General features: G+C 40.4%; 1 protein-coding gene across 2 annotated transcripts; it reads right to left on the bottom strand.

The window, feature by feature from the left end:
• Positions 1 to 430: 430 nt before the first annotated feature.
• Positions 431 to 25,082, bottom strand: AMD1 (adenosylmethionine decarboxylase 1). 2 transcript variants are annotated; one of them, XM_023254260.2, is made up of 9 exons: positions 24,631 to 25,082; positions 8,506 to 8,592; positions 7,233 to 7,359; positions 6,560 to 6,662; positions 5,428 to 5,470; positions 5,149 to 5,293; positions 4,716 to 4,808; positions 4,484 to 4,639; positions 431 to 4,077 (listed from the first exon to the last, which is right to left on the bottom strand). In XM_023254260.2, the coding sequence occupies exons 1-9, from the start codon at positions 24,738 to 24,740 to the stop codon at positions 3,937 to 3,939; spliced, it is 1,005 nt and encodes a 334-aa protein (XP_023110028.1). In that variant the 5' UTR covers positions 24,741 to 25,082; the 3' UTR covers positions 431 to 3,936. The 2 variants fall into 2 exon arrangements, with proteins under 2 accessions (XP_023110028.1, XP_044913849.1); XM_045057914.1 differs by lacking the exon at positions 24,631 to 25,082 and adding an exon at positions 24,229 to 24,252.
• Between the last annotated feature and the right edge of the window lie 1,115 nt (positions 25,083 to 26,197).

Here is a 26,197-nt window from a genome sequence, read left to right as displayed (position 1 = left end):
AGCACAAATGGTGCCAGAGTTAACTGCACAATCACATGGGTTAAAAAGAAACTTCAATCCCTACCTCATACCACACATAGAAATCTGAGGTGGATCATAGATATAAAAGCCAAAATTATGAAGGTTTCACAAGAAAACAATACCACCACCACCACAATGTGAGGCTATGTAGATTTATTGAGACAGAAAAAGACCCATTCAGAAAGTTGATAAATCAAGACTTGAGATTAAGAACTTCATCAAGTCACTATTAGGAAAACGAAGAAACACCAGACTAGAAAACATTTGCAAAACTTTCTATTCAAAATAAAAAGCCAACCTGATTCAAACGTACAAAAACATTTTCAGAGAATATACTAATGGCGAATAAGGACGAAAACATGTTCAGTACTCCGATACGAGGCAGCCCGGAGCCACAAAAACACTTGTATGCAAATGTTCATAGCAGCTTTATTTGTATTCCAAAAACTGGAAACCAATGTGTAACAGAATGAATAACAAATCATAGTACATTCATACAATGGATACTACTTGGCAGAAAGGAATACATGGTTCAACCCGTCAAAAACTTTATACCAAATGAAAGCACTGTAGGGAGTATATACCTTATATTTAATATAAAGTACCAGAGTGGGGCAGGTGGGACCCTACGTTATGGTGGAAAAAAAAAATTTTTGGAAAAGTGATTAACTTGGGGTGGGGTAGAGTTTCCTAAATAGGGATTAAGTGAACCTTCTGTCCCTACATGGATGGGAGCTAAATAAAGTGTCCATTTTCCTGAATTGTAGTTAAGATCTGCAGATTGCAACTTCTAAATCTTACCTACAAAGATGTGCAGATAGATGTATCAAAGTTGAATTGAGTACTGTTTAAGGTAGGATATGAAGATTCAATATACTATTTTTGTTTATATATTTGAAAATTCTCCAATTAAAATGTTGAATTACAAATCTCATCTATTTTCTGGTGTTCTAGCTAAACCCTGCAGAGAGCTCAGTTACAAGGTCTCTCAAGGTAGAAGGGACAGATTCCAAAGGAACAGTTTCCATTTTAACACGAATAAAAGGGGGGATGGAAATATCAAGTTTGAAGGTGGGAAGTGAGGAATTGGTGCAAGTTATCTGGCCAGGACAATGAAAATAAGGTTCTTTACCTTTCATAGTGTAATACCATATTTGCAACTTAAGGTGTCTGAATATCATTGCTCACTTACCTGTTCTTGTGAAAGAACCTGGTATTGGAGGTATTACACACATCACATATGTTAACAACTAGGATCAACCCCCTTTCTATTCACATTTTAGAAAATGTTCTCTAATATACTTTTCTCTGAAAAAGATCTGAATACACATTTTTATAAGATTCCAATTTTCAGATTATAGACAGGGACTGAAGAACTGAAATTTTGCCAAATAAGTGATCATGAGACATGTACCTACATGGCAAAAATGATCAAGCTTATAACTTTGTTCCAGTTAAGTTTATAGCTTGTTCTCCCTCACCTATTAAGAGCCTATTCTATAAAACCTGGAACATTTCACCTTCAGACTTCTGACTTAACTCCAAACTCACAAACACAATTTTTTATTCTTACCACTTACCTCTTCTACTCTGATATCCTGGTATATATATAGCCCAGCTATTTCTCTTAAGCTTTAGTTATGAAGCCACTAATAAGAAATGTTTAAATCTGAGTATAAATTACTTATTCTCCCAGGAGCTTAAAGATCTTCTGTCTTCATGATTACTCAAACATTGGACAATAACCACCAAATACCAATTTCCTCAAATTATAAAAATTGCAGATGGCTAGTATTTGGTCTATACTATTTAAAAAATACATCAACAAAAAACTTTTTGAATGTCACTAGACAATGAATTAAGCAAACTTTTATTGAAGCTTAAATTGTGGTACAGAAATACATTTCAACTGATTTAAGTCCAACACCATGAAGAGAGAAATTATGGCACCAAAATTTTCCCTCCTCCATCATACACACTAGGATTAATTTTGATTACTATTCAATCTACAGTTTTAATTTTTCTAGGCTTTATTCCATACAAATTTGTGCAGTTTTCAACATTAGATAGAAATCTTAAATCTATTAGAAAAAAAAAAATCAGACCTCAAGCCAACAAATGTCATCAAATCTACTGGGACACTGTTCAAGAACAAAATCCACTTTGAGCATTGGTCCTCAAAACAGTACAAAACATTAATTAGGTACTGTGTGCTAATTACAGAATCAAACTGATCCATTGACTGAAAGTTTCTTCAATGAAACTTTGAATCAACATGCTTAAAATAAAAGTCAAAATTTGTGTTCCAACCACTTGATTTCAAACCAAGTAGATTTTATGTTTAGAAACACTAAAAAAAAGTGTTTCATTTATAAATACGGAAGGAACAAAAAAACATCACTGCAACAATCCAGAAAGAATCAAAAAACTTTGAGGACAAGAATACAAAATTTAGTCAACTTTGCTGTTTTCTCAGCTGCTTATATCCCAGTATTTGCAAATATACCTAAAAGATGCCAACTCCTCAAAGCCTGTATTTTTAGTCATTTCCCATAGACGTCTGGAATTTTATGTCTTATGGATAGCATTCTGCTTCACTGTATGTCTGAATATCCTGAACAGTTCTCAGTCTGGGAAGTTTCACTTGATCCTATGAAACCATGGTGAAAGAACACCAGGAAGTCAGAACACCATCATAATGCATCACACAAAGTCAAAGAACTTTAAGTCATAACATGGCAAAGACAGACTCCATTTTGAACCAAAGTTTATGATATACTGTGAATGAAAATTATTGGAGATAGCTGCTAAAAGCAAAAGTTAAGGTAAATCATCTGAGATGACTTATTAAATCCAATACAACCTTTATCTTTATTTCCTTGCCAATAAACTTAGCGATAAAAATTCTTTTACACAACCACTTAGCAAGTTAGTAAAGGCATGGTACTCATGAGAAGCTAATCTCATTAATGGGAATACAGAATAGCATACAGTTTCTGGAACAGTTCTGCCAGTATACCCTAATAAAATTTATGTGTCTTCTTTGCTAATCACCATGGTTTATTTTGGTCACTATCTCCCAAAAGAGTCCATGCCAATATAAAAGGAGGACAAACTCCTTTGACCTTTAAATAAAATTAAGCCCAGGGTCCATTCCCCTTCCCCCTCCCGGGTGTAAGATTAGTATAAACCCACAGTGTAACAGTATATTGCTTTATTGAGGGGGGGAGGGTTGGGAGGCAAGACACCATGGCAAGGAATGAAATCAATTAAAGGAAGTACAGGTACAGGAAGCAATAATGTTAAAATAGTAATACACAAAATGGGTAACTGCAATCATTTTCTGAAGAGGACTCGACTCGTGGAAGATAAACTTTAATCACTGTTGCAAAAAACATCTGTATGAAGTAGAAATTGGTTTCAGTACTATTAGTAGAGAATATGTTCTAGAAAGTGGAGGTAACTGGATGTAAAATCCTGGCAGCAATTTAATAGAACAGTCCCAGATGATTAGGCTGAGGCCAACACCTAATGAGGACGAAAGCCTTGTCTGTGGGGAATTTTGGATGATACCTGGAGAAATATTACATTGTGCGTAAACCAAATTGAATTGTTTTCACAAGTGTTGTAAAGTTTCATATAGTAAAAGGTTTTTTCTACATGCACTTCAATTTCACAGCAAGAGTGGCATAGGATACCTAAACACAGAAGAGAGCATTCATGCAAGATATCTAACTCCTTGATATAATAATGCATACAATTCAAAATGATTACACTATCATTACATCTAGGGCTTTCTGCAGCTACAAGGTGGTGGTTATGGAAAGCACGGCCCCCGGTATCAATATCTAAAAAGCAGCCACCACCTCCTTCTATGTGTGTTCTCTTTTTGCGTTTTTTCTTCATTTTTATTAATCAACTCTGCTGTTGTTGCTGCTTCTTAGCAAAACTGGTAAAAACAAAATTGTAATCATTGAACATAGCGCTCTGGCAATCAAGACGTTTAAAGCCTTCAATCTTCTGGGGCGAAGAAAGCACTGTGCGACATTTAGAACTCTGGGGAAAAGAATTTAAACCAATCATTAGTGCTTCCAATCTGCAGAAGTATTTTCAAACACAACAGTCACTTAAAAAGTATTTAAGACTACTATCTTAAAGAAACTGTGGCATTTGAATACTTTAGCTGTCCTGTGGGTGGATGGAGAGGGGCATCGTCCTACGTTGTCCCCCCACCTCCCCATCTGTCTACAGGGAAAACAGGACAGAAGGAACCCATTAATTGGGCTAGATATAAAACAAGGACCAAGTCTAATCAATAACAAAGCATCGCTTCTACTAATAACCTCACCCAGTGGTACTTCTAGATATCTGCTGTTACATGCCATCTTAGGATACGTTTTATGACATGATTCACTATCCTTATTTCCTGTAAGATTTTATTGTCAGTAATAAAACAAATTACCTGATTTACAAACAGGGTGGTCACAAATTTTCCTGGCTTGAAGACTTCCACAACTTTCCTGATCAGGTCATCATAGGAGGTCTGACTTAAGTTTGTTTCAAAGCTAACATAAGAAAATTCTGGTTCTGGAGTGATGTGAATAGTCCAATAAGTTCCCTTAGAGAAACAGTTTTATGTTAATAATGAAATGGGTACACTTAAATATTTAACAATTAAGCAAAATATTACTTACATCCGATTTCATTCCATTCATCGAATACCCACAAGGATTGAACAGTGTGGCATCAATGACAGAACCTGGTATCAGGTCACGAATTCCACTCTCCTGGGAAAGGAAAGACTGAATTACATACAAATTCGAAAAATACACTTATAGGCCTGGGTGGCTCATTCGGTTAAACATCTGACTTTGGCTCAGGTCGTGCTCTCAGTTTGTGAGTTTCAGCTCACATTGGGCTCTGTGCTGACAGGTCAGAGACTGGAGCCTGCTTCAGATTCTGTGTCTCCCTCTCTCTCTGCCCCTCCCCTGCTCATATGCGGTCTCTCTCTCTCAAAAATAAAAAATAAACATTAAAAGAAGAAAAAAAAAAGAAAAAAGAAAAAAAAAGAATACACTTTGAGTTAAAATTATTTAGTCCTAAAGAAGAATTCCTGAAAATGCTTACACGAGTGACATCCTTTGCAGTAACACCATCTTTCATGTAGAACTGGTCCATAACTGCTGGGTCAAGCTCACTCATCAGAATTTCCAGGGTTTGATCTGGCTGACTGATTACCCGAGTCTCTGGGAAATCCAAAGTATACAAGTACCTATATAAAAGTTAAAAAAAAAAAAAAAAAAAAAAAAAGTTTCTGAAAATGACAAATAGCAATTTAAAATAAATCCTATATAGACAAAAACAAAAAAACAAAAAAAAAAAACCATAAAACTGTGTCCAACATACCAACAGTCAGAATTCATACGTCCCATACAATATGCTGCTCCATCTGTTAAGGGAGGAGAATAAAATAAATTTAACAGCTCCATTTCATAGGATACTTTTGCCTCCACTCTTCCAATAGCTAGGGTGATAGTGCTTCCCTCCCAAGCAGGCAGGATCTCATCATCCCATTAAAAAAAAAAAAAAAAAAAAAAAAAATCATTAGAGATATACTTCAGCTAGGGAGTTAGTCTGAGTGCTGAGGAAAGTATGGCTCACCCTCTCCCCCTAAAACTCCATTAAGGAAATGGAATTTGATCACCTGTTTCTCTATACACTCCCAAGTAAATACAAGTCATTTATGTATTATGTTCCTTCCATATTGTTGTTCCAAAGCCTCATTTAACACAGTAAATTAACTGGAAGATATTTACACTAAATTATACTCGGCACTGATACAGCCTTGTATAGTTTCATATTAGATTAAGAACAGGATAGAAATTGGACTTTCTTTTCAAATCATGTCTGTGAGGGAGGAGGGGGGGAATCTTAAATCATGCCTGTGAATGGTTTTGTGCCAAGTTAGTAAAATCATCCTAGGTTTTCAGCCTCTTCTAGGATATAAGTGTATTAAGGGTATTAGATTAGATAACTTTTAGTTCGCTGACCTTGAAGCTCAAAAAGGATGGCCTATAAATAAAAAGTTAGTAAATGGAAGAAAATCTTGCCAATTTGGTTGAAGTGACACTCTGATCTCACTGTTTATCATTTTTAAGCCAGTTCAATTCCTGAATAGAATGCCAAGCCCAAGTTTCTTATATGGAACAGCATCTTAGCATGGGTTTATGAAGTCACTATACCTTTTTCTGAAGGAAGAGAGCACGGCCTTCATAACCATTAAATTAGATATAAATTAGAGCAACTGGGTAGACAAAGATCATGTCTCCTTCTGGCAAGTTATCAATTCATTTTCTTCTTCCATCCTGTCAACACTGACCTTACCGTGCATATATACACTCTAGAATTTGTAATTTACTTTATTGACATATTTATCCTTAATATATATCCTTGCATACATATGCTTTCACAAATATAAAAAGATCTCTGAAAGGATATAACCTCTAAGGAGACAAGTTTCAATTCTATTTAAACTTACTTGGGAAAATTGCATTAAGAAACTCTATTTCTTCCTGGAAATTCCGGTGTGGGTACCCTTGGTGAGAAGGCTTCATGAAATTCTTACGAGAATAAAAGAAGCTCTGAAAAAGACAGATAACTTCATACACAGAATTCTATCACCTTTCCTAGTCAACTATTTTCTGCATATGCATAACAAAATCAAATCTATAAATATTTTCTCCAATGAAATTTAACATGTTTTCCCTTTAATAGGTTTAAAAGATAGGTGATCTTTTGCTGGCCAACAAACAAAAATGAAGGCCCTGGTGTCATAGCAAGGTTTCAGACCAATATCCATGAATTACTGTCATACAGACCAACTTTATTTAAGCTGGAGAAGAGTATCAACAATGTATTAAGAATGCAGATCACATCTCTGAGTTTCTAGAAACTAAAAAATACCCAATCTATACATGATGGGTCTTAACAGCGGTAGAAACAAGGTACATTATTTCTAGAGCAGTAATTTTGGATCTGAGGTTTTAAATAGGCATGGAAACAATGATTTTTGAGAACATGTATACATTTAGTTTCAAAAAAATCAGTGACTACCCATCACAACTAAGAAGTATACAAAAATTTATTTACTAGGCATATCACAGAACCCTAACATTTGTCTAGAAAAAAGGATTAAATGTTTGATTACTTACTTGAATTGAGTCAAACCCACTGTAATCCCTAGCAAGTTTCAACAGGGGAACCAGTGCTTTCAGCAAGAGGGTGGTACCACATGTCTTCAAAATGAAACGTCTCTTGGAGACAAACATGCTACTCTCACTGCATTTGGAAAAAGTCACAATGTTATAATGACGTTTATGTATTACTGAGATACAATTCATCTACTATTGGATTATCATTTACAATCTAAAATTTGGCTATTAATTTAAAATGTGAGGATCTCAAGGAAGCATAAAATGTACTACAGTATCCCGCCCTTTCTAGTATACAAAAATGAGTTTAAGGTTCTAGAACCCCACAAACAGGTCTTGAATCAGGTACAAAGCATATTAGCTCATTATACAAATCCCCTTTTACTGTTAAACTTTCCTCCTCACCTCACCTATCTTAGGATATTATTTACTAAATTCATGTCTCACCTTGTACTACCCACTCTCACACATATTTCTGTAACCATCTCATTATTTCTTTCACTAAGATAATAAGCTCCATGAAGAAAAGGAATGTTTGTTTTTACTCACCATTATATTCTTAGCACATAATAAGCATGTGATAAAAACAAAGCAGACACCTTATGTACTTTGTTAATCCAGTAGCCCCAAGGTCCATTATAACATGTATAAGAAATTAGTATTTTCATTGAATAAATTAGCTTTGTACCTATAAACATGTTGAATGGCTTTCTTCTATTATAGCAATTGTATTTACAGGAAGAAGCTAAGTTTTCACTTCGCTCGAAGTTCTGACAGTGAGAGGCATACACTAAACAGGAAGGCCTCTCTATCTGGGGCTGAGGGTAAAAGGACAATGCCATTCTACCACCTTTTACAGATACTTTCTGCTAACTACAAGGAGGTAAAGATGGCAACCATCTTGAAGAGCTATTAGGTAAAAATTCAGAACACACTGGGACATCTAAAGCAAACATTTTAGGGGTGCCTATGTGGCTCAGTTTAAGTGTCCAGACTCTTGGTTTCAACTCAGGTCACGATCTCACAGGGTTCATGAGGTTGAGCTCTGTGTTGGGCTCTGTGCTGACGCATGGAGCCTGCTTGGGATTCTCTCTCTCCCTCACAAAATAAGTAAATAAACTTAAACAAACAAAACTTTATTTTATACTATATTTCTCAAAGTAAAAATTATTATAGAACTAAAATCCAGAGGAACAATTTGCGATTCCATGTAATGAATGTATGGTTCAGACTGTTATCAGGTAGCTAAAAAGCTGGTTTTTGCAGGACTTACCTGAGTACATAAGCTTCCTGCTTGTCAGTTTTTGTCACACTTATGATTGAACATTGCACATCCTTCAAAAGTATGTCCCACTCGGATCTATTATTTAACACACAAAAAAATGTGATTAAGTCATAACAGCACTTGACTACTTGAATAAAAATTATAAAACTCTCACACTTGAATGTTCTAACAATTTACACAATGGATTTTTTTATGTTGTCACATTCTTGTTCCGTCTTCTCTTATGAATAATATTTAGCTTTATTTCTAAAGTCTATCTATAATTGACATATCCACTCAATAACAAAGAGTAAACTGGAAAACTGGAAATTATACACTACTTACAATTTATTAAGAAAAAACAAATGACAAAATGAGTAAGCCATGCACGGAACAAATTAAAAAGGCCCATAAACCAAGGAAAATCATTACCTTTTCACCAGCAAGCCAGTAAAGAAATTAAGTTAAAATGAGATGTTTTTTGTCTATCAAATTCTTAGATTTTAAGGTTTTTTTTTAAGTTTTTATTTATTTTTGAGACGGAGAGAGACAGAGCATGAGCAGGGAAGGGGCAGAGAGAGAGGGAGACACAGAATCTGAAGCAGGCTCCAGGCTCTGAGCTGTCAGCCCAGAGCCCAACGCGGGGCTTGAACTCACAGACTGCGAGATCATGACCTGAGCTGAAGTCGGACGCTCAACTGACTGAGCCACCCAGGCGCCCCTCAAATTCTTAGATTTTTTAAACCTTACTATTGGAATTACAATTTAAAGAGCACCATTTCTTCACTGATTAGCCTGGCAAAAAGATTTAAAGGCCTGACAGCAAGTAAACTGGTACTCAGTGTATAGATACTATTTTCTATCAATTTGGCAGCTGATGATCATAATACCTAGTGGTGTCTAAAGTCTAAGAGCATAAAAAACTTGAAAAAATGGCTTTTGCTGGCAATTTTGGGAACACTACAAGCTCTTTAATAGGATCAGGAAATGTCCATTTCAACAAAGTAGTCTGTTAAGTACAGGTAATAGACAGCAAAATGGAAGTCAAATAGGCATAACTAAATAAAGTAGTTTTAATTTATCTGAGACCTAAGAAGTGATTCCTTTTTGGGGTGCCCGGGTGGCTTGGTTGGTCAGGTGTCCAACTTCAGCTCAGGTCATGATCTCATGGCTTGTGGGTTCAAGCCCCGCATCAGGCTCTATGCTGATAGCTCAGAGCCCGGAACTTGCTTAGATTCTGTGTTTCCCTCTCTCTCTTCCCCTCCCCCTGCCTAAAAAATAATAAACATTAAAAAAAATGTTTTAAAGTGCTTCCTCTTTAACATGCCCACTATAAACAGAAATACATAAAACAGTTCCACAGGACAAACTTAAAATTACCAGTTAAAAAAACATACTAGGAATGTTTTTTTAGTATTTTTAAATTTATTTTTGAGAGAGAGAGCGTGCGCGCGTGCACGCATGGATGAGCAGGGGAGAGGCAGAGAGTTGGCGGGGGGGGGGGGGGGGGGGGCAGAGGATCTAAAGCAGGCTCTGTGCTGACAGGCTGACAGCAGCTAGCCCATGTGGGGCTTGAACTCACGAACTGTGAGATCATAACCTGAGCCAGAAGACCAAGGATCAATGGACTGACCCACTCAGGCGCCCCAAGGCTAGAAATGTTTTTAAAGCTCTTAATGTTTGGCAGATCATTCTTGAATACCCCCCAAAATAGCATATTATGGTTAGTTTTCTTATCCACTTAAGAATCTTTAAGAAATTCTCAACAGGGGTGCTGGGTGCCACAGTCTTTAAATGTGGAACTCCTGATCTTGGCTCAGGTCATGATCTCGAGGGCTGCGATGGGGCTCTGGACTAATGATGCGGATTATTAGCCTGCTTGGGATTCTGTCTCTCCTTCTCTCTGTCCCTCCCCCGCTTGTGCTCTCTCTCAAAATAAATACAAAAAAAAAAAAAAAAAAAAAGATACAAAAAAGAAAGAAAGAAATCCTCAACAATACAGCCAGCACAAAAACAGGTGGCACGCCTTGGGTGGCTCAGTTGGTTGAGCATCTGACCTTTGATTTTGCTCAGGTCATGATCTCACGGTTCATGAGATAGAGCTCTGCCTCTGGCTCTGAGCTAACAGCAGCCTACTTAGGATTCTCAGTCTCTGCTTCTGTCGCTTGCTCTCTCTCAAAAATAAACATTAAAAAAATTAAAAAAAAAAATCAAGCACGGTGCCAATCAATCCTACCAGCATTTTGTGCCTGTTTCATCATTTTTAGAAGAGATTATTACTGGCCCAGTGGGCAATTATGTGACCAATAGAGAAGGCAGTAATTACATTAATACGTTGGGTAAATTAGTTAAATTGAACACTACTGACACCTATCTGAAAAAACTTAAAAAACTTAAATACACATTAGAGTGGGACATATTTTTGCAGTTTGTTTCAATTTTTTAAATGGTACAATTTTTTATTTAGGAAAGAAAAAAAGTTGCAATTAAGACGCAGTTCTGAACAATACAAACTGATCATCTGAATCCTCTTATTTTAGGAAGCCAAGCAACAGCTTGGGCTTTCCCATTTCTAAGACTCAAAATTCACTAATGTATGCATTTCAGAACCCACTGTATTCTAAAAAAAATTTTTTTAATGTTTATTTTTGACAGAGAAAGAGGATCAGCAAGAAAGGGGCAGAGAGAGGGATACACAGAATCTAAAGCAGGCTCCACCCTCTGAGCTGCCTGCGCAGAGCCCAATGCAGGGCTCAAACTCACCAACTGATCTGATCATGACCTGAGCTGACCTGAGCTGAAGTCAGACGTTTAACCAACTGAGCCACCCGGGTGTCTGGAACCCAGTATTCCATGAATAGGCTTTTTTTTTTTTCCCTCTCCAGTAGGCCTCTTGCCTGGGCTTGAACCTACGACCCTAAAACCCAGAGATCAAGAGTCAGATGCTCAACTGACTGAGCCACCTAGGTGTCCCAAGGCTTTTTTTTTTTAAATATCTGGTGGGCAATAAGACCTACTTCACATGACTAATAAAGATTAAATTACATAATGCATACAAAATTTACCTATGATAAGAATTCAAATACTGGGGCGCCTGGGTGGCTCAGTCGGTTAAGCATCCGACTTCAGCCCAGGTCATGATCTCAGTTTGTGAGTTCGAGCTCCACGTCGGGCTCTGTGCTGACAGCTCAGAGCCTGGAGCCTGCTTCAGATTCTGTGTCTCCCTCTCTCTCTGCCCCTCCCCAGCTCATGCTAGCACTCTGTCTCTGTCAAAAATAAATAAACTTAAAAAAAATACTGTGTTCAAAATACTGAACACAAAGGTAAATAATGTTAATACAATATTAATATAAATATTAATTATAATTAATACACTATAAATACAAGAAGCTTTAAGTCGAATTTTGAAGTACAGGGGTCTCTCTTTAGAGCTTATCTAATTTAGATCTTACCTAATGACTTCCCATTAGAATTCAGCTCACCCATTAGAATTCTACACTCACTGGCTATGCTACTGAGTTCTATCACCCCTTCTCAGTTTTTATTCACTATCCATGCTGACTCCCTCACCCCCAGTTTTATAAGTGACATACATATCGTTGTATGTAAGTTTATGGCCTACAGCATAATGGCTTGATTTACATATTGTGAAATGATTACTGCAGTAAGTTTAGCATCCATCTCAGATACAATAAAAAGAGAAAGCAAAAGAAGAAAAAAATTTCCACTATGAGAACTCTTAGGATCTATTCTCTTAACTTTCATGAATCATACAGCAGTGTTAACAGTATGTTAAGACTTTTAATTGTGCTCCATGAACTTTTTCTTTCTTGTATAACTTTGTTCTTCTCTGGATTTAAAAGTTGTCCTGCTTTTTCATTTGGTTTGGTTTTCTATGCATTAATTTATCCTTAGATCTTCCCCCAACTGTTTCCTTTCAACATTTCTTTTGAGTGATTCTTGGCCAAGAATAGGGTACTAAGACTTAGCTAGTCAGAAGGTCTACACACCCGGATGGGGTGTATTTACTGTGGGCCTTTATGCAGGGCACGGTGACTGGGTGGTTTCACTGCGGAACTCCTTCCCTATCACTATTTTTTTTTTAAAGTTCTTTCCTGGGCAAGTCAGATTACCCAAATATTCCATTCTCTTGCCTAAAGAGCATTAAGATTTCTAGAAGGCAAAACAGGGTAAGGGGCTAGGAATCCCAGTCACTATAAGCTTACGTTCTTTATTTTCAGTATAGTCAATCTATCCCTCAACAGTTCCAGGTCCCCTCATTACAGAGTGATCCTTTTTTACACCCAGAGAATAAACTATTATCTAATCTTCTTATCTCCTGGCATTCCCCTTCTCATTTGACTCAAAATTTGCAATATAAAGACACTGTATCAGAAGAACAGTTGAAATAAATAAAACACACAGACAAAATATACAGGTAACTAGCTCTATCCCCATTCCCAGTATTTCAGTCACACTGGGCTTTTCCACCAACCATTCCTAGAAATAGGGCACCATAAACTCAATTTGCCCGTATCATGCCATGTGGGAGTGAGAGTACTGCTGGAATGGATTTCCCCTACCTAGAACTCCTGTCCTCAGCCCCCTTCTTCTAGTTCAAATCACCTCACTATTCCCACCAGACCAAATGTCATTAAAAGGTTTTTTTACTTTACAGAGAAAAAGAGAGCACGTGCACACATAATGGTGGGGGGCAGGGGCAGAGAGAATCCAAGCAGGTCCCACACTCAGCACAGAGCCCGACATGGGGTTCAATCCAACAACCCCACTGGGATCATGACCTTAGTCGGACCCTCAACTGACTAAGCCACCCAGGCACCTCAAAGGGTTTTAAAACTCAGAATGCTGGGGCGCCTAGGGTTGCTCAGTCGGTTAAGTGTTCGAATTTGGCTCAGATCATGATCTCGCGGTTTGTGGGTTCGAGCCCCGCATCCGGCTCTGTGCTGACAGCTTAGAGCCTGGAACCTGCTTCGGATTCTGTGTCTCCTCCTCTCTCTGCCCCTCCCATGCTCATACTCGGTCTCTCAATAATAAATAAACGTTTAAAAAAACAAACAAACTCAGAATGCTTACCTAGTATTTGTGTGGCTATTTTGGTATTCATGCCAATACCACTACACTCATTCCGTGTAGTTAGGGACTTTGTGTTGTATTGTGTTTATCTCCAGTGCCTAGTCCAGCTCATAGAAGGTCCTCAAATATTTGTTGACTTTGGCAATAAGTAATTATTCTGATGAGATCTTATGGACATTTGGAGAAATAACAGCCTTGAATTTTCATTTATTTTTAAAAAGTAAGCCCTATGCCCAACGTGGCGCTTGAATCCGTGACTGAGATCGAAAGGTCACATGCTTTACCAAATGAGCCAGGTAGGCCCCCACTATAGCCCTAAAATTTTTAAATTTAAAATAGTTACATGATCCTTTACTGTTTAAATTTGTCATGCTAATAATTCAGGTATTTAGAGGGCAATTCTTATTAAAAAGGCAAGTTTATCTTGTTAACTAGATCATTCCACTTGAAATGCCATCTTATTTTAATCTACATAAATGAAACTTACTCATTTCACGGCCAAATAATTTAGTTGTAGAATCTACTCATTATAATAAACATAGTTCTGTTTTCACACCCTTCTCTTTCTGGGTCATCTGCTGATGCAAACATATTAAACTTTTTGGTCTGAACAGAACCTGAGAGACCTTTGGGACATTTCTTCCAATCTTTTCTGTGTTGTTCAACTTGGGTAACTCCTACTGATCTATCTTCAAGTTCAGTCAATCTTCTGTCATCTCCATTCTACTAAAGCCCACCCAATAAACTTTTTATTCCAGTAGTTATTTTCCTGGTTTTTTGTTTTTGTTTTTTGAGAGTACAAACAGGGGAGAGGTGGGGACAGTGGACCCAAAGGAGGTTCTGCACTAACATCAGTGAGCTCAATGTGGGGCCCGAACTCAAACTGTGAGATCATGACCTGAGCTAAAGTCAGATGCTCAACCTACTGTGCCACCAAGGTGCCCCTTTCCTGCTGTATTTTTAAATTTTTTCTTTTATTTCTCTAAGACTTTGTCTTTCCTTTTAAGAGTATTCATTCTTACTTCAAGGGGCACCTGGGTGGTTCAGCTGGTTGAATGGCTGACTTCAGCTAAGGTCATGGTCTCACGGTTCCTGGGCTCAGGCCCCACATCAGGCTCTGTGCTGACAGCGCAGAGCCTGGAGCCTGCTTTGGATTCTGTGTCTCCCTCTCTCTCTGCCCCTACCCCCCTCAGATTGTCTCTCTCACATACAAAAAAAAAAAAAAAAAAAAAAATCGCTCTTACTTCTTATGGAATGGTTATGATAGCTGTTTGTAAATCTTGATCTGCATCACCTTGAAGTTGCAGTCTTTTTCCTTTGATGGATGCTGAGAATTTCCTGGTGATTTGTTATTAATTTATGATTGCATCCTTAGCATTTTGATCATGTTATATAATTTTAAATCTTGTTTAAATCCTATGGAGCATGCTGATTTTTAAAAATTGTTTTAGGGGTAACTGAGTGGTTCAGTTAAGCATCTGACTTCAGCTCAGGTCATGATCTCACGGCTTGGGAGTTTGAGCCCCATGTTGGGTTCTGTGCTGACAGCTTGGAGCCTAAAGCCTGCTTAGGATTCTTTGTCTCCCTCTCTTTGCCTCTCCCTTGCTCATACTCTGTGTCTCCCTCTCTTACTGTCAAAAATAAACAAACATTAAAAAAGTAATAAAAAAAATTGTTTTAGCAGGCAATTGAAATGGTTAAGTTCAGTCTTCAAGTTTTTACCCAACTTCTATGGGTTATATGTTATGATTTGTTTAGTTATGAAAGCCCCTGCCATGGTATTCAGATCTGCCCTGCTTGTCACCCAGTGGCCAGACTGGGACTGGGAGGTGACCTATCACTTTTCAAAGCCTTTGATAAATTGTGATCAAATCCATACAGGAGCAGCTCAGTGGTATTCATATAAATCTTTATGGGATCACTTTCTTCACCTTTCTCCTCCCCATAATCTTGCTGACAATTTCTGGTTCAGGGTGAGGGCCCAATTCTTGGTTCTCTCCACTCTGCCTTGACTATCTGTCCCTCTCTAGCCAAACAGGGAAATGAAAAGAAAAAATATCAACAGGGATATATCCATGATGCTCTTTACTTTTGGGACCACAGTTCTTCTGGCCAAAACACACACACAAAAAGCAAAGCAATACAAAAACAAAAAAGATTTTCCCCCACTCTCTTGGACCAGGTTGGCCCTCTTTCGGAGCTCTTTTTGTCTGCACCTAGTGTGCAGTTAGCAGCTTCTGGCAGCTTTTCAGACCACCCCAAGAGATAACCAAAGGAAATAAAAAACAGGAAATCATAGCTGTCTCAGTGCTATTTTGAGTTATGGTTTCCTTCTCCAATTCACCTGCTAACATTTACTTTCCAGAATCCTCAGCTGATACATGCATTCTGTCCAAAGTTTTTAGTAAATGCTAGACAGTGTGCTTATTCCACCTTGAGGGACACCAGAATGCTCTTGCACTCACTCATTAGTTAATAATTTTTGCAACCAAGCTCTTCCTCATCTAATAGAAACCATCTAGTATTTTTTCAAAGTCACAGTATGAAAGAACACAATTGCTTTAAAAAACTTTAGGGGTGCCTGGGTGGCTCAGTTGGCTGGGCATCTAGACTCTTGGTTTTGGCTCAGGTCATGATCTCCTGGTTCATGTGTTCGAGCCTATATCAGACTCTGTGCTATCAGGGCAGAGCCTGCTTGGGATTCTCTCTCCTTCTCTCTGTCTGCCCCCTCCCCACTCATGCACAGGTGCTCTCTCAAAATAAATCAACATTACAAAAAAACACTTTGGGGTGTCTGGGTGGTTCAGTTGGTTAAGCGTCCAACTTCAGCTCAGGTCATGATCTCATGGTTTGTGGGTTTGAGCCCCACATCGGGCTCTGTACTGACCACTCAGAGCCTGGAGCCTGCTTCGGATTCTGTGTCTCCTTTTCTCTCTCTGCCCCTTCCTCGCTCATGCTCTCTCTCAAAAATAAACATAAAAAAAAAAAAAAAACCCACAACACTTGTTAAAACAACTGGATGGTTTATCCAACCAAAAAGACAATCTTAGAATAGCCCACAGGCTTTCAAAGAATGAATAAATCAAGGGGCAAGATGTGAAAGAAATAAAACCGAAAATGTCAATACATGTATATGAAAAGAAAGGTGAAAAACCAACACCAACCTAAGGCTCAAACTCAACAACCATGAGATCATGACTTGAGCCAAAGTCGGGCACTCAACCAACTGAGCCACCCAGGCGCCCCAAGCCTCCTTTTGTAAATAAAGCTTTATTGGATCCCAGACAACCAGATCATGTATCACCCCAAAATAGGATACTCTTTACTAATAACAGTACATGGATTGAATAATCTTAGATCACTATGCCAGAAAAGCAAAATTTTATATTTTATATTTAATTTTTTTTTTTTTTTAAGGGACGCCAGGGGGACTCAGTCAGTTAAACATCCAAATTCAGCTCAAGTCATGAGCTCACAGTTCATGAGTTTGAGCCCAGAGTCCAGCTCTGTGCTGACAGCTCGGATTTGAGTCACTTGCTTTGGTTTCTGAGTCACCCTCTCTCTCTGCCTTTCCCCTGCTCGTGCTTGGTCTGTCCCTCAAAAATAAATAAAATGTTAAAAAATAAAGTTTTTTAAATGTTTATTTATTTTTGAGAGAGACAGAGACAGAACACGAGTAGGTTAGGGGCAGAGAGAGAGGGAGACACAGAATCGGAAGCAGGCTCCAGGCTCTGAGCTGTCAGCACAGAGCCTGATGCGGGGCTTGAACTCACGAGCTGTGAGATCATGACCTGAGCCAAAGTCGGACGCTCAACTGACTGAGCCACCCAGGCACCCCAAAAGTTTATTTATTGAGAGAGAAAGAGAGAGTGCACTTATGTGCAGGGAGGGACAGAGGGACAGGGAGAGAGAGAGAGAATCCCAAGCAGGCTCAGTGCTGATAGTGACCATAAGCGGGACTTCATCTTACTAACCGTGATACCATAACCTGAGCCTAAATCAAGAGTCAGGCAACCAACGGAGACACCCAGGCACCCCTATATTTAAAGTTTTCTTAAAGAGTCTGTGATTTAATGAAAACAGAACAAGCCGGAGTGTTTACAAGGGAAAAGAAACAACTAAAACGACTTGTTATCTGATTCAACAAGACCCCAAATGGACAACTGACCATACTTTTAAATATAGTAAGTAAATGCCTCAAATGACCTTCAACAAAGGTGCCAAGACTACAAAATTGGGGGTTGGGGGGGGGGGGAGTCATCTGATGGTGCTAGGAAAACTGGGTGTTTACACACAATAATAAAGTTGGATCCTTCCTAAGACCATCTACAAAAATTAATTTAAGATAGATTAAAGACAAAAATTAAGACCTAAAGCTACAAAAGTCCTAGAAGACATGGGGAAACGCTTCAGTAGACTGGATCTGTCAGTGCTTTCTTAGATATGACACAAAAAGCACAGACAACAAAGGCAAAAAAAGACAAATGGGACTGTATCAAACTTAACTTTTGCACATCACAGGAAAGCATTCAAAAGAGTGAAAACACAATACAGAATCGGAAAAAATATTTGCAAATCAAATAGGTGATAAAAGGTAAACATTCAGAATATATAAGGAACTTCCACAAGAACAAAAATAAATAACCCAATGCAGCACTTGGCTGGCTCAGTTGGTGGAGTGTGCAACCCTTGAACTCAGGGTGGAGTTCAAGTCCCATGCTGGGTGTACACATCATTTAAAAATATCTTTAAATGTTCCGGACTTCAAGCTGTATTACAAAGCTGTAATCATCAAGACAGTACAGTACTAGCACAAGAACAGACACTCACATCAATGGAACAGAATACAGAACCCAGAAATGGATCCACAAACGTATGACCAACTAATCTTTGACAAAACAGGAAAGAATATCTAACAGACAGTCTCTTCAGCAAGTAGTGCTGGGAAAACTGGACAGTGACATGCAGAAAAATGAACCTGGACCACTTTCTTACACCATACACAAAAATAAACTCAAAATGGATGAAAGACCTAAATGTAAGACAGGAAGCCATCAAAATCCTAGAGGAGAAAGCAGGCAAAAACTCTTTGATCTTGGCCGCAGCCAACTTCTCACTCAATATGTCTCCAGAAACAAGGGAAACCAAAGCAACTATTAGGACCTCATCAAAACAAAAAGCTTCTTCTGCACAGCAAAGGAAACAATCAGCAAAACGAAAAGCAACCGATGGAATGGGAGAAGATATTTACAAACAACATAGACATCAGATAAAGGGTTAGTATCTAAAATCTATAAAAACTTAACACCCAAAAAACATAATCCAGTGAAGAAATGGGTAAAAGACATGAATAGACACTTCTCCAAAGACATCCCGATGGCCAACTGACACATGAAAAAATGCTCAGCATCCTTCATCATCAGGGAAAGACAAATCAAAACCACAATGAGATACTACCTCACACCTGTCAGAATGGCTAACATTAACAACTCAGGCAACAACAGATGTTGGCAAGGATGCAGAGAAAGAGGATCTCTTTTGCATTGCTGGTGGGAATGCAAGCTGGTGCAGTCACTCTGGAAAACAGTATGGAGGTTCCTCAAAAAACTAAAAATGGAACTACCCTACGATCCAGCAATGGCACTACTAGGTATTTATCCAAGGAATACAGGTATGCTGTTTCGAAGGGGCACATGCACCCCAATGTTTACAGCAGCACTATCAGCAATAGCCGAAGTATGGAAAGAGCCCAAAGGTCCACCAAAGGATGGATGAAGATGTGGTATATACACACAAACACACATACACATACAATGGAGTATTACTTGGCAATCAAAAAGAATGAAATCTTGCCATTTGCAACTACGTGGATGGAACTAGAGGGTATCATGCTAAGCGAAATCAGTCGGAGAAAGACCAACATCATATGATTTCACTCATATGAGGACTTAAGATACAAAACATATGAACATAAAGGGAAGGGAACAAAAACATGAGACTCTTACATATGGAGAACAAACAGGGTTGCTAATGGGGGTTGTGGAAGGGGGGATGGGATACACGGTAAGGGGCATTAAAGGATCTACTGAAACCATTGTTGCACCATATGCTAACTTGGATGTAAATTTTAAAAAAATAAGTAAAAATTAAAAAAAATTAAAATTATAAAAATATTTTTAAATGTTTATTTTTGAGATAGCAGGAGCAGGGAAGGCGCAGGGAGACAGGGAGAGAAGATGTGAAGCAGACTCTGGGCTGAGAGCAGAGCCCACTTGGGATCCTCTATTCCACTCTCTCTGCACCCCCCCTCACTCTCTCTCAAAAAAAGAAAATTACAAAAAATGGTTAAAATGGTAAATTTAATGTTAGATGCTTAAAAAAAATTTTTTTTAATTTATTTACTTTGAGAAAGAGAGCTCAAACGGGAAGAGCAGAGAGAGAGAGAGAATCCCAAGTAGGCTCCATGCTAGCAGTGCAGCAGAGCCTGACATGGGCTCGATCCCACAAAGCATGAAATCATGACCTGAGTTGAAATCAAGAGTCGGGCACTTTAACCGACAGAGCCACCCAAGTGCTCCATGTGTTAGATGTTTCTTAATCTCAATTTTACAAAGTAAATGTCTGAAGGAACAGAATGCTGCTCGCAGGTGGAAGAAACCCTTCAGAGCAGTTTTATCACTCATGTCACCCAAAGAGTTGGATCCTACTAAGATGCAGTAGATCAGACACTATAAACTACAATTTAATTTTTTGTAAAGGATGAGGGCTGGTTGCAAGGATTCTAAGTCATACCTCAAAATTAACTTTCCCAAAACTCCTGCCTTACTTGACTACATCACTGGCACATTATTGCAGAATCAGTAATTTTACATTGAAGGAATTTACAACCCCTACCCAAGAAACCTTTTAGTGTAAAAAGGTTTGAAGTAGAAAAGCTTCCTATTGAAGTAAGCTTCTCTTGTTACCTTTCTCAAAGAAGTTTTGAAAAAGTTTAAACTGCTATCTCCAAGCCACCCTTTTTAAAGTGCACCTGTTGAAAGTAATCAACTGAATGTAGCAGTAATTATACGGATAGTGATTTAAATTGCAGCTTACAAAATTTGAAGGAGAGAAATGGCAGAACATCCCACTTTGTCCTAATGTTGTTTCCAACATGACCACCATAGATTGTAGTTTTTATAGTTTCACATTAACTGCAAATAATACCTCTAACCTTCCCATAATTTTTATTCTCTTCACCTCCACTACAATTTCCCATCTGAACCCACTTCATTACTAAGAATAATAGCTCAGGGCTATGAATTCAAAAGCAAAAAACCTTTCCTCTCCTCAAAATTTCTAATTTTCCAACAGACTTCCTCCCCATAGCAGCCATTTCCTATAATGTCTGAAATAAGCCAGTTTTAGAACACATCATCTATTCCTTTATTGATATGCAACACTGCTTTTTAAAAAAATATTTATTTTTGAGAGAGAGAGGCAGAGCATGAGCAGGGGGAGGGACAGAGAGAGAGGGGGAGGGACAGAGAGAGAGGGAGACACAATCCGAAGCAGGCTCCAGGCTCTGAGCTGCCAGCACAGAGCCTGACGCAGGCCTCAAACCCACGAACCGCGAGATCATGACCTAAGCTGAAGACGCCCAACTGACTGAGCCAACCGGGTGCCCCAGAATGCTGCTTTTCTTAAACATACTGTTAAGCGGGGCACCCGGGTGGCTCAGTGGGTTAAATGTCCAACTTCAGCTCAGGTCATGAACTCGCGGTTTGTCAGCTCGAGCCTCATGTTGGGCTCTGTGCTGACAGCTCAGAGCCTGGAGCCTGCTTCAGATTCTGTGTCTCCCTCTCTCTCTCACCCTCCCCTGCTCATGCTGTCTCTCCCTCAAAAATAAATAAACATTAAAAAGAAAATGATCTTCTTAAAAAAAAAAATCCCATATTGTCCATATTGTTAACCAGCATTCTTTAACCCAGTCCAGACAGGATTTTCCTACTTAAAATAACAAAACCAAAAACTGTATAGTGTGCTCCATGTCTCCTTTGAGAAGTTAGTAAAAAGATTCTCCATATCACATACTTTCTTCAGATTAAACTTAAGGTGAATTCTACTAAATGGCCTACAGGAGAGTAGGAAATGTTTAACAGAACAGTTCTAGATGAACTTGGGAGTTAAAGCTTGGAAAGATGAGCCAATTTTGCTTCAAGTGCATTGTATTCCCTCATACTATATTAAAAATAAAAATCAATTCCAGATGGAAATGCAGATCTAAATACAAAAAGCAAAACAAAGTTTAGGAGGGAAAAAGCACATCTTCATTAACCTCTAGTGAGTAAAGATATCTTAAATAGGATGCAAACCTGCTAAGTTAAGATCATTAACAGAATGAAAAAATTGTGGTATGTTGACACAAAACACTACACAAAATGTCTGTCGGCATTTTAATGGATGATGACAGTGGAGATAAGGTCTTTCTGCCTTCAACATTTTTATCATTAAATAAAATTTTATTATTAAATAAAAATAAGGCTACAAAGATAAAATACTTCGTAGAATGTATTATAATGGTGCAATCTAAAACTCCCCAATGACACTATCTCCTCTACTGGAGTCAAAATACATCAAATTGCTAGGACACCCTTTAATATGTAGTCTTTTAGACTACCATCTGACATATTTTCTTCTACAACCTTGTTTGCTTAAAAAGAGGGAAAAGGAAAAAAAATGGCCTTTAAAAAGCAAAAAAACCCAAAACCCCAACCCCCCCAACAAAAAACCCCCAAAGATAATAACTTAGAGTGGTTACTATGTGTCAGTTTTTAAAGTAGTGTACCTAAAGTAACCCACTTAATCCTCACAACTACTCCATGAAGGTAGGTACCAGTACCGTCTTCATTTTAGAGATGAAGAGACATCAAACAGCTAGTTATTAAATGCTGAATTCAAATTTAGATATTCCAGAGGCAAATCATTTATGCTTGATTGACAGGTCACAGAGAAAGTTCCTACCAAGGTTGCCAAAAGACCTCTCAGTTAAACAGATTTTCCAGTTCTTACTTGCTCTATCTACAACAGCTTAAGTGTGGTATAATCTCTCAAGATAGTGATTTAACGAATGTTAAAGGTCTATAAAATTACCGCACCAAATCACGAACAAAACAATATTCTGTCCTTGAAGGTTTAACTTTTGCCATCATTTTAAGAGCCACACTGCGGGAGCAAAACAATTTCTGCTGACCAAAGTACAAAGGAACAGTGGTTCTTACTTACAGAAAGCAAACTGCCCTTTTATAACCCTTTCTCCCTCCTCCTTGACTCAGGGAACTTAAGCAAAAAAGCCCAAGCTTAAATTCTGGCATTTCTGCCTAAGAACTTGGAAGGAAGAAAAGCCCTCTTCCCTTTATTAAGAATGTGAGCTTACAAATAAAGCTTCAGAACATTTAAAGAGTCAGAGCAAAACCGTTTGTTAACCACCTTATGAGAGACTTATTCATTAGTTCTTCAATGACACGATTTTCTAGATTATCTGATCACAATTGTTTCACCAGACGCATATCACCACCAGGGAGTTTCCCCCTTTGTGAAATGGAGGAAATACTAAGCTTCCCAGTATTTGTAAGTAACTGCCTCCTATAACACAGTGATTAAAGCTGAACCTGGCACATAGTGAAGGTCTACGTTAGACATTTTAAGTGTCGAACAAAGCTTGAAAAATGAGACCTGTCACATTCTACCTAACACGACGCTTTTAGCAAGAGGATCCTTCAAGACAGACCTACTGCCTTAAAAGTCCCGGCAGCACGTGTCCGCCTGGATTCCCTTCTCCAGTTGCTTTTTGTCAGGGACTGCAGCGAGCGCAGCCTACATTCCTGAAACGCCCATTGGCCCACACCCTGGGGCCAGGCTCTCGGTCGGGCCCAGGAGCTCATTGGTCGTCGCCTCAACGAGGCAGCCGCGCCGGTTCCTCCGCCGCACCGTCACACTCGCCGCACTTGTGCGCGGAAAGGCAAGGGGTGCCTAGCGGTGTGAGCGCCACGGGAAAGGCCCAGGCACCTTCGCCACCGCCTGTACTTCCATTTGCTCTCTGCTTTCCCAAGACCACGAGAAGACCTCTTCTTTTCTGCGCGATCAGCCCAGCGCTCTCGCGTGACTGCCGGGGGTGGGAGGCTGGGGCCCCAGATTCCTTTGCAGGCTTAGGCATTAAAGGTATTATGTCCTGGCTCGGACGGGCCTCTAGCCCGTAAATTTAGACAAACCTTTCTCCACCCCGCACCTCGCCCGGAACCCGCCGACGCGGTAGCAGGTAACACAGCCAAGGTCAAGAGTCTCCGGGGCCAGCCTCGGTGGGCTCCGGGGCCGCCCCGAAAAGGATTTTGGTGCAGAGCACGTTAGGGCGGCGGTGGGGCCCAGCCACTGCGACACCACTGCTCCCGCCCAATCCCCGCCGCCCGGGCGCCACATGCTGCCAGCGCCGACCGCGGGCGGGAGGCCTGCGCGCCAGACCCTCAGTCCGAGACCGGGAGAGCCCCCACCTCCCGAAGCACGCTGAGAGAACGAGCCCGGCTTCAAACCCACTCCCTCCCTCCCCGCTCCCCGAGAGGGGAACGCCCGAAGTAGCGCCTGACTAAGCTCTCTGAGCCACACCTGCCGGGAGGCAGCCCGCGCGGCCCCAAGGCGCCCCCACCCGGGGTCCCGACCGCCAACTCCGGAGGGGAAAGTCGGACGGCGCGGGCCCACAAACCACACCGAGTGGCGCCGCCCGCCGCCCCGCACGCTGCGCGGGGGACGTTACCTGAGCACGCGGCGCGCCGGCCTCCTCCCCCTCCCCCCGGGCAGCGCCCGGTCCGGCAACGGCGGCGGGAGAAGTCGGCTCGGGCCACGCGTGGACGCGGCCGCTCCCCCCAGCACCGAGCCCCCCCCCTCCACGGCAGCCGAAACGAGCCCCGCCCGCGGACCCACCCCCACCTGAAGGCTGCGGGAACCCGGGGCCCCCGACCCCAGCCCGTGGCTGGTGCCTTCCAGGCAGCGACAGCCCCCAGCACCCACCTTGGGATGGTGCGAAGATCCCCAGATCCTTGGTTTGCGTCGGGTTGCTGCCTGGAGAACCAAACCTCCAGCAGCTTCTCGGTCCCTTCGAAAAAATGTGCAGCTTCCATCACCGTGAGACTAGCGAACAACCAACAACCACAGAAAATCAACTAAATTAAATCTCTTCTCCCGCCGCTGCCGCCGCCGCTGCGGATTGTTCCAGCTGTGTTACTAAAGTTCAGGTTCCTTTTTTTTTTTTTTTTGCTATAATTTTATATTAACTTTTTTTTAAAAAAGGATTAATAAAATTTTCCCGGCTTTTTTTTTTTTTTTGTGAGCGAAAGTTGAACGTGAGTCTGTTGGAAATAGAGGCAGATACAGTTCAGTCTCTTGTAGTCCGCTGTTTCCCCGTTAGAGAGAGTAGAGCGAGCGCTAGCTAATGTCGCCGGCCATACTGTGGAAGCGAGGGCGCTGCGTGAGCTCCGCATTTATATATGCCGTCTCCCCCGAAAGGCCAGGAAGTGACGCAGCGTCCCGCCCCTGAGGCTCATAGGTGTTCCCGCCTGTCAATCAGCAGCCGCTGAGTTGCGGCTGGCTGGCGGCCCGCCTGCCGGGAGCGCGGAGAGCTACCCGCCGCGCTGCGGTTTGGGTTCGCGCTGTCCCTTGGGCGGGAGACGGCGCTGTGTTGTCCGGCTGGCGACTGAGAGCCTGGGGTCGAATGCAGAATGGGTGGGGAGAACGGGAACGGAGTGGGGAAAGGGTGCGCCGCGCTGCGTTAAACTGGTTAGCAGAGAACATGGGTGGATCCTTAGGGTTGGCGGGGTTCGGCGGGGGCGGTGGCCACTGCTGGGATGGCGTGGTGGTTTTGATCCTGTGCAGTTCACCGCGATTGCCGTGGTACTTGGCCATTCTCTAAAGTATGTGTTTCCTCAGGACGAAAGAAGCCACACATTAAAACTCAGTATTTGTCCGTGACGCACATGTTGCCGAGGGTCGGATTAGAAGGCGCTTTAATTCTGCCCCTGCCTTAGCTGATGTTCGAGGAAAAGGAGTTCTCGATCCGTTTACACAATAGCCCGAAGCGTTGTCTGCCTATTTAAAAAGGGAAAAGCAACGTGGCGCCCAGCCTCGGAGGGCTCTACCTACCTCCAACCATGTGGCTCGCCCAGCCTTGGAGTTGGCCGAGCTCAGCGGCTGCCGTGAAGCACTGGCAACTCCGTGCTCGATTAGGTCAACGGGTGGGAATTTATTTTCTAAAACTATTTCTAGAAACTGGTTTAATAAATATAACCTGAAATTGTCTCATAATATTTTTTTCAATGTTCTCAAACTGGTGAGCTAGTTGAAAGGGGGCCCCCACCTCCAAAATTTACAGTGCTATCATCTCACATGCTTCAAAAGAATTTACATGGAAATTTATATAATAGAGATTTCTGACCTATCATTAGCGGTGATTTAAAGAACCATGAATTTAAAAAATTTTTAAAATAAAGAACCATATATTTAATACTTCAGGAATAATGTAAACTGTAAAATAGTTGTTAAGGTGTAGTCAAACAGTTTAACCTGAGGTTGCAAAATTGTG

The sequence above is a fragment of the Felis catus genome, chromosome B2 (assembly GCF_018350175.1).
Source record: "Felis catus isolate Fca126 chromosome B2, F.catus_Fca126_mat1.0, whole genome shotgun sequence".
Taxonomy (NCBI): Eukaryota; Metazoa; Chordata; class Mammalia; order Carnivora; family Felidae; genus Felis; species Felis catus.
This window is presented reverse-complemented; position numbering and strand designations above follow the sequence as displayed.

Excerpts from the sequence above, each read along its gene's own strand:
- AMD1 (XM_023254260.2), bottom strand. The coding sequence starts at position 24,740 with ATGGAAGCTGCACATTTTTTCGAAGGGACCGAGAAGCTGCTGGAGGTT. Across the intron at positions 5,294-5,427 it reads CGTATGAATTCTGACTGTTG|GTACTTGTATACTTTGGATT; the intron begins GTATGTTGGACA and ends ACTTTTATATAG. Across the intron at positions 4,640-4,715 it reads TGAATGGAATGAAATCGGAT|GGAACTTATTGGACTATTCA; the intron begins GTAAGTAATATT and ends TGTTTCTCTAAG.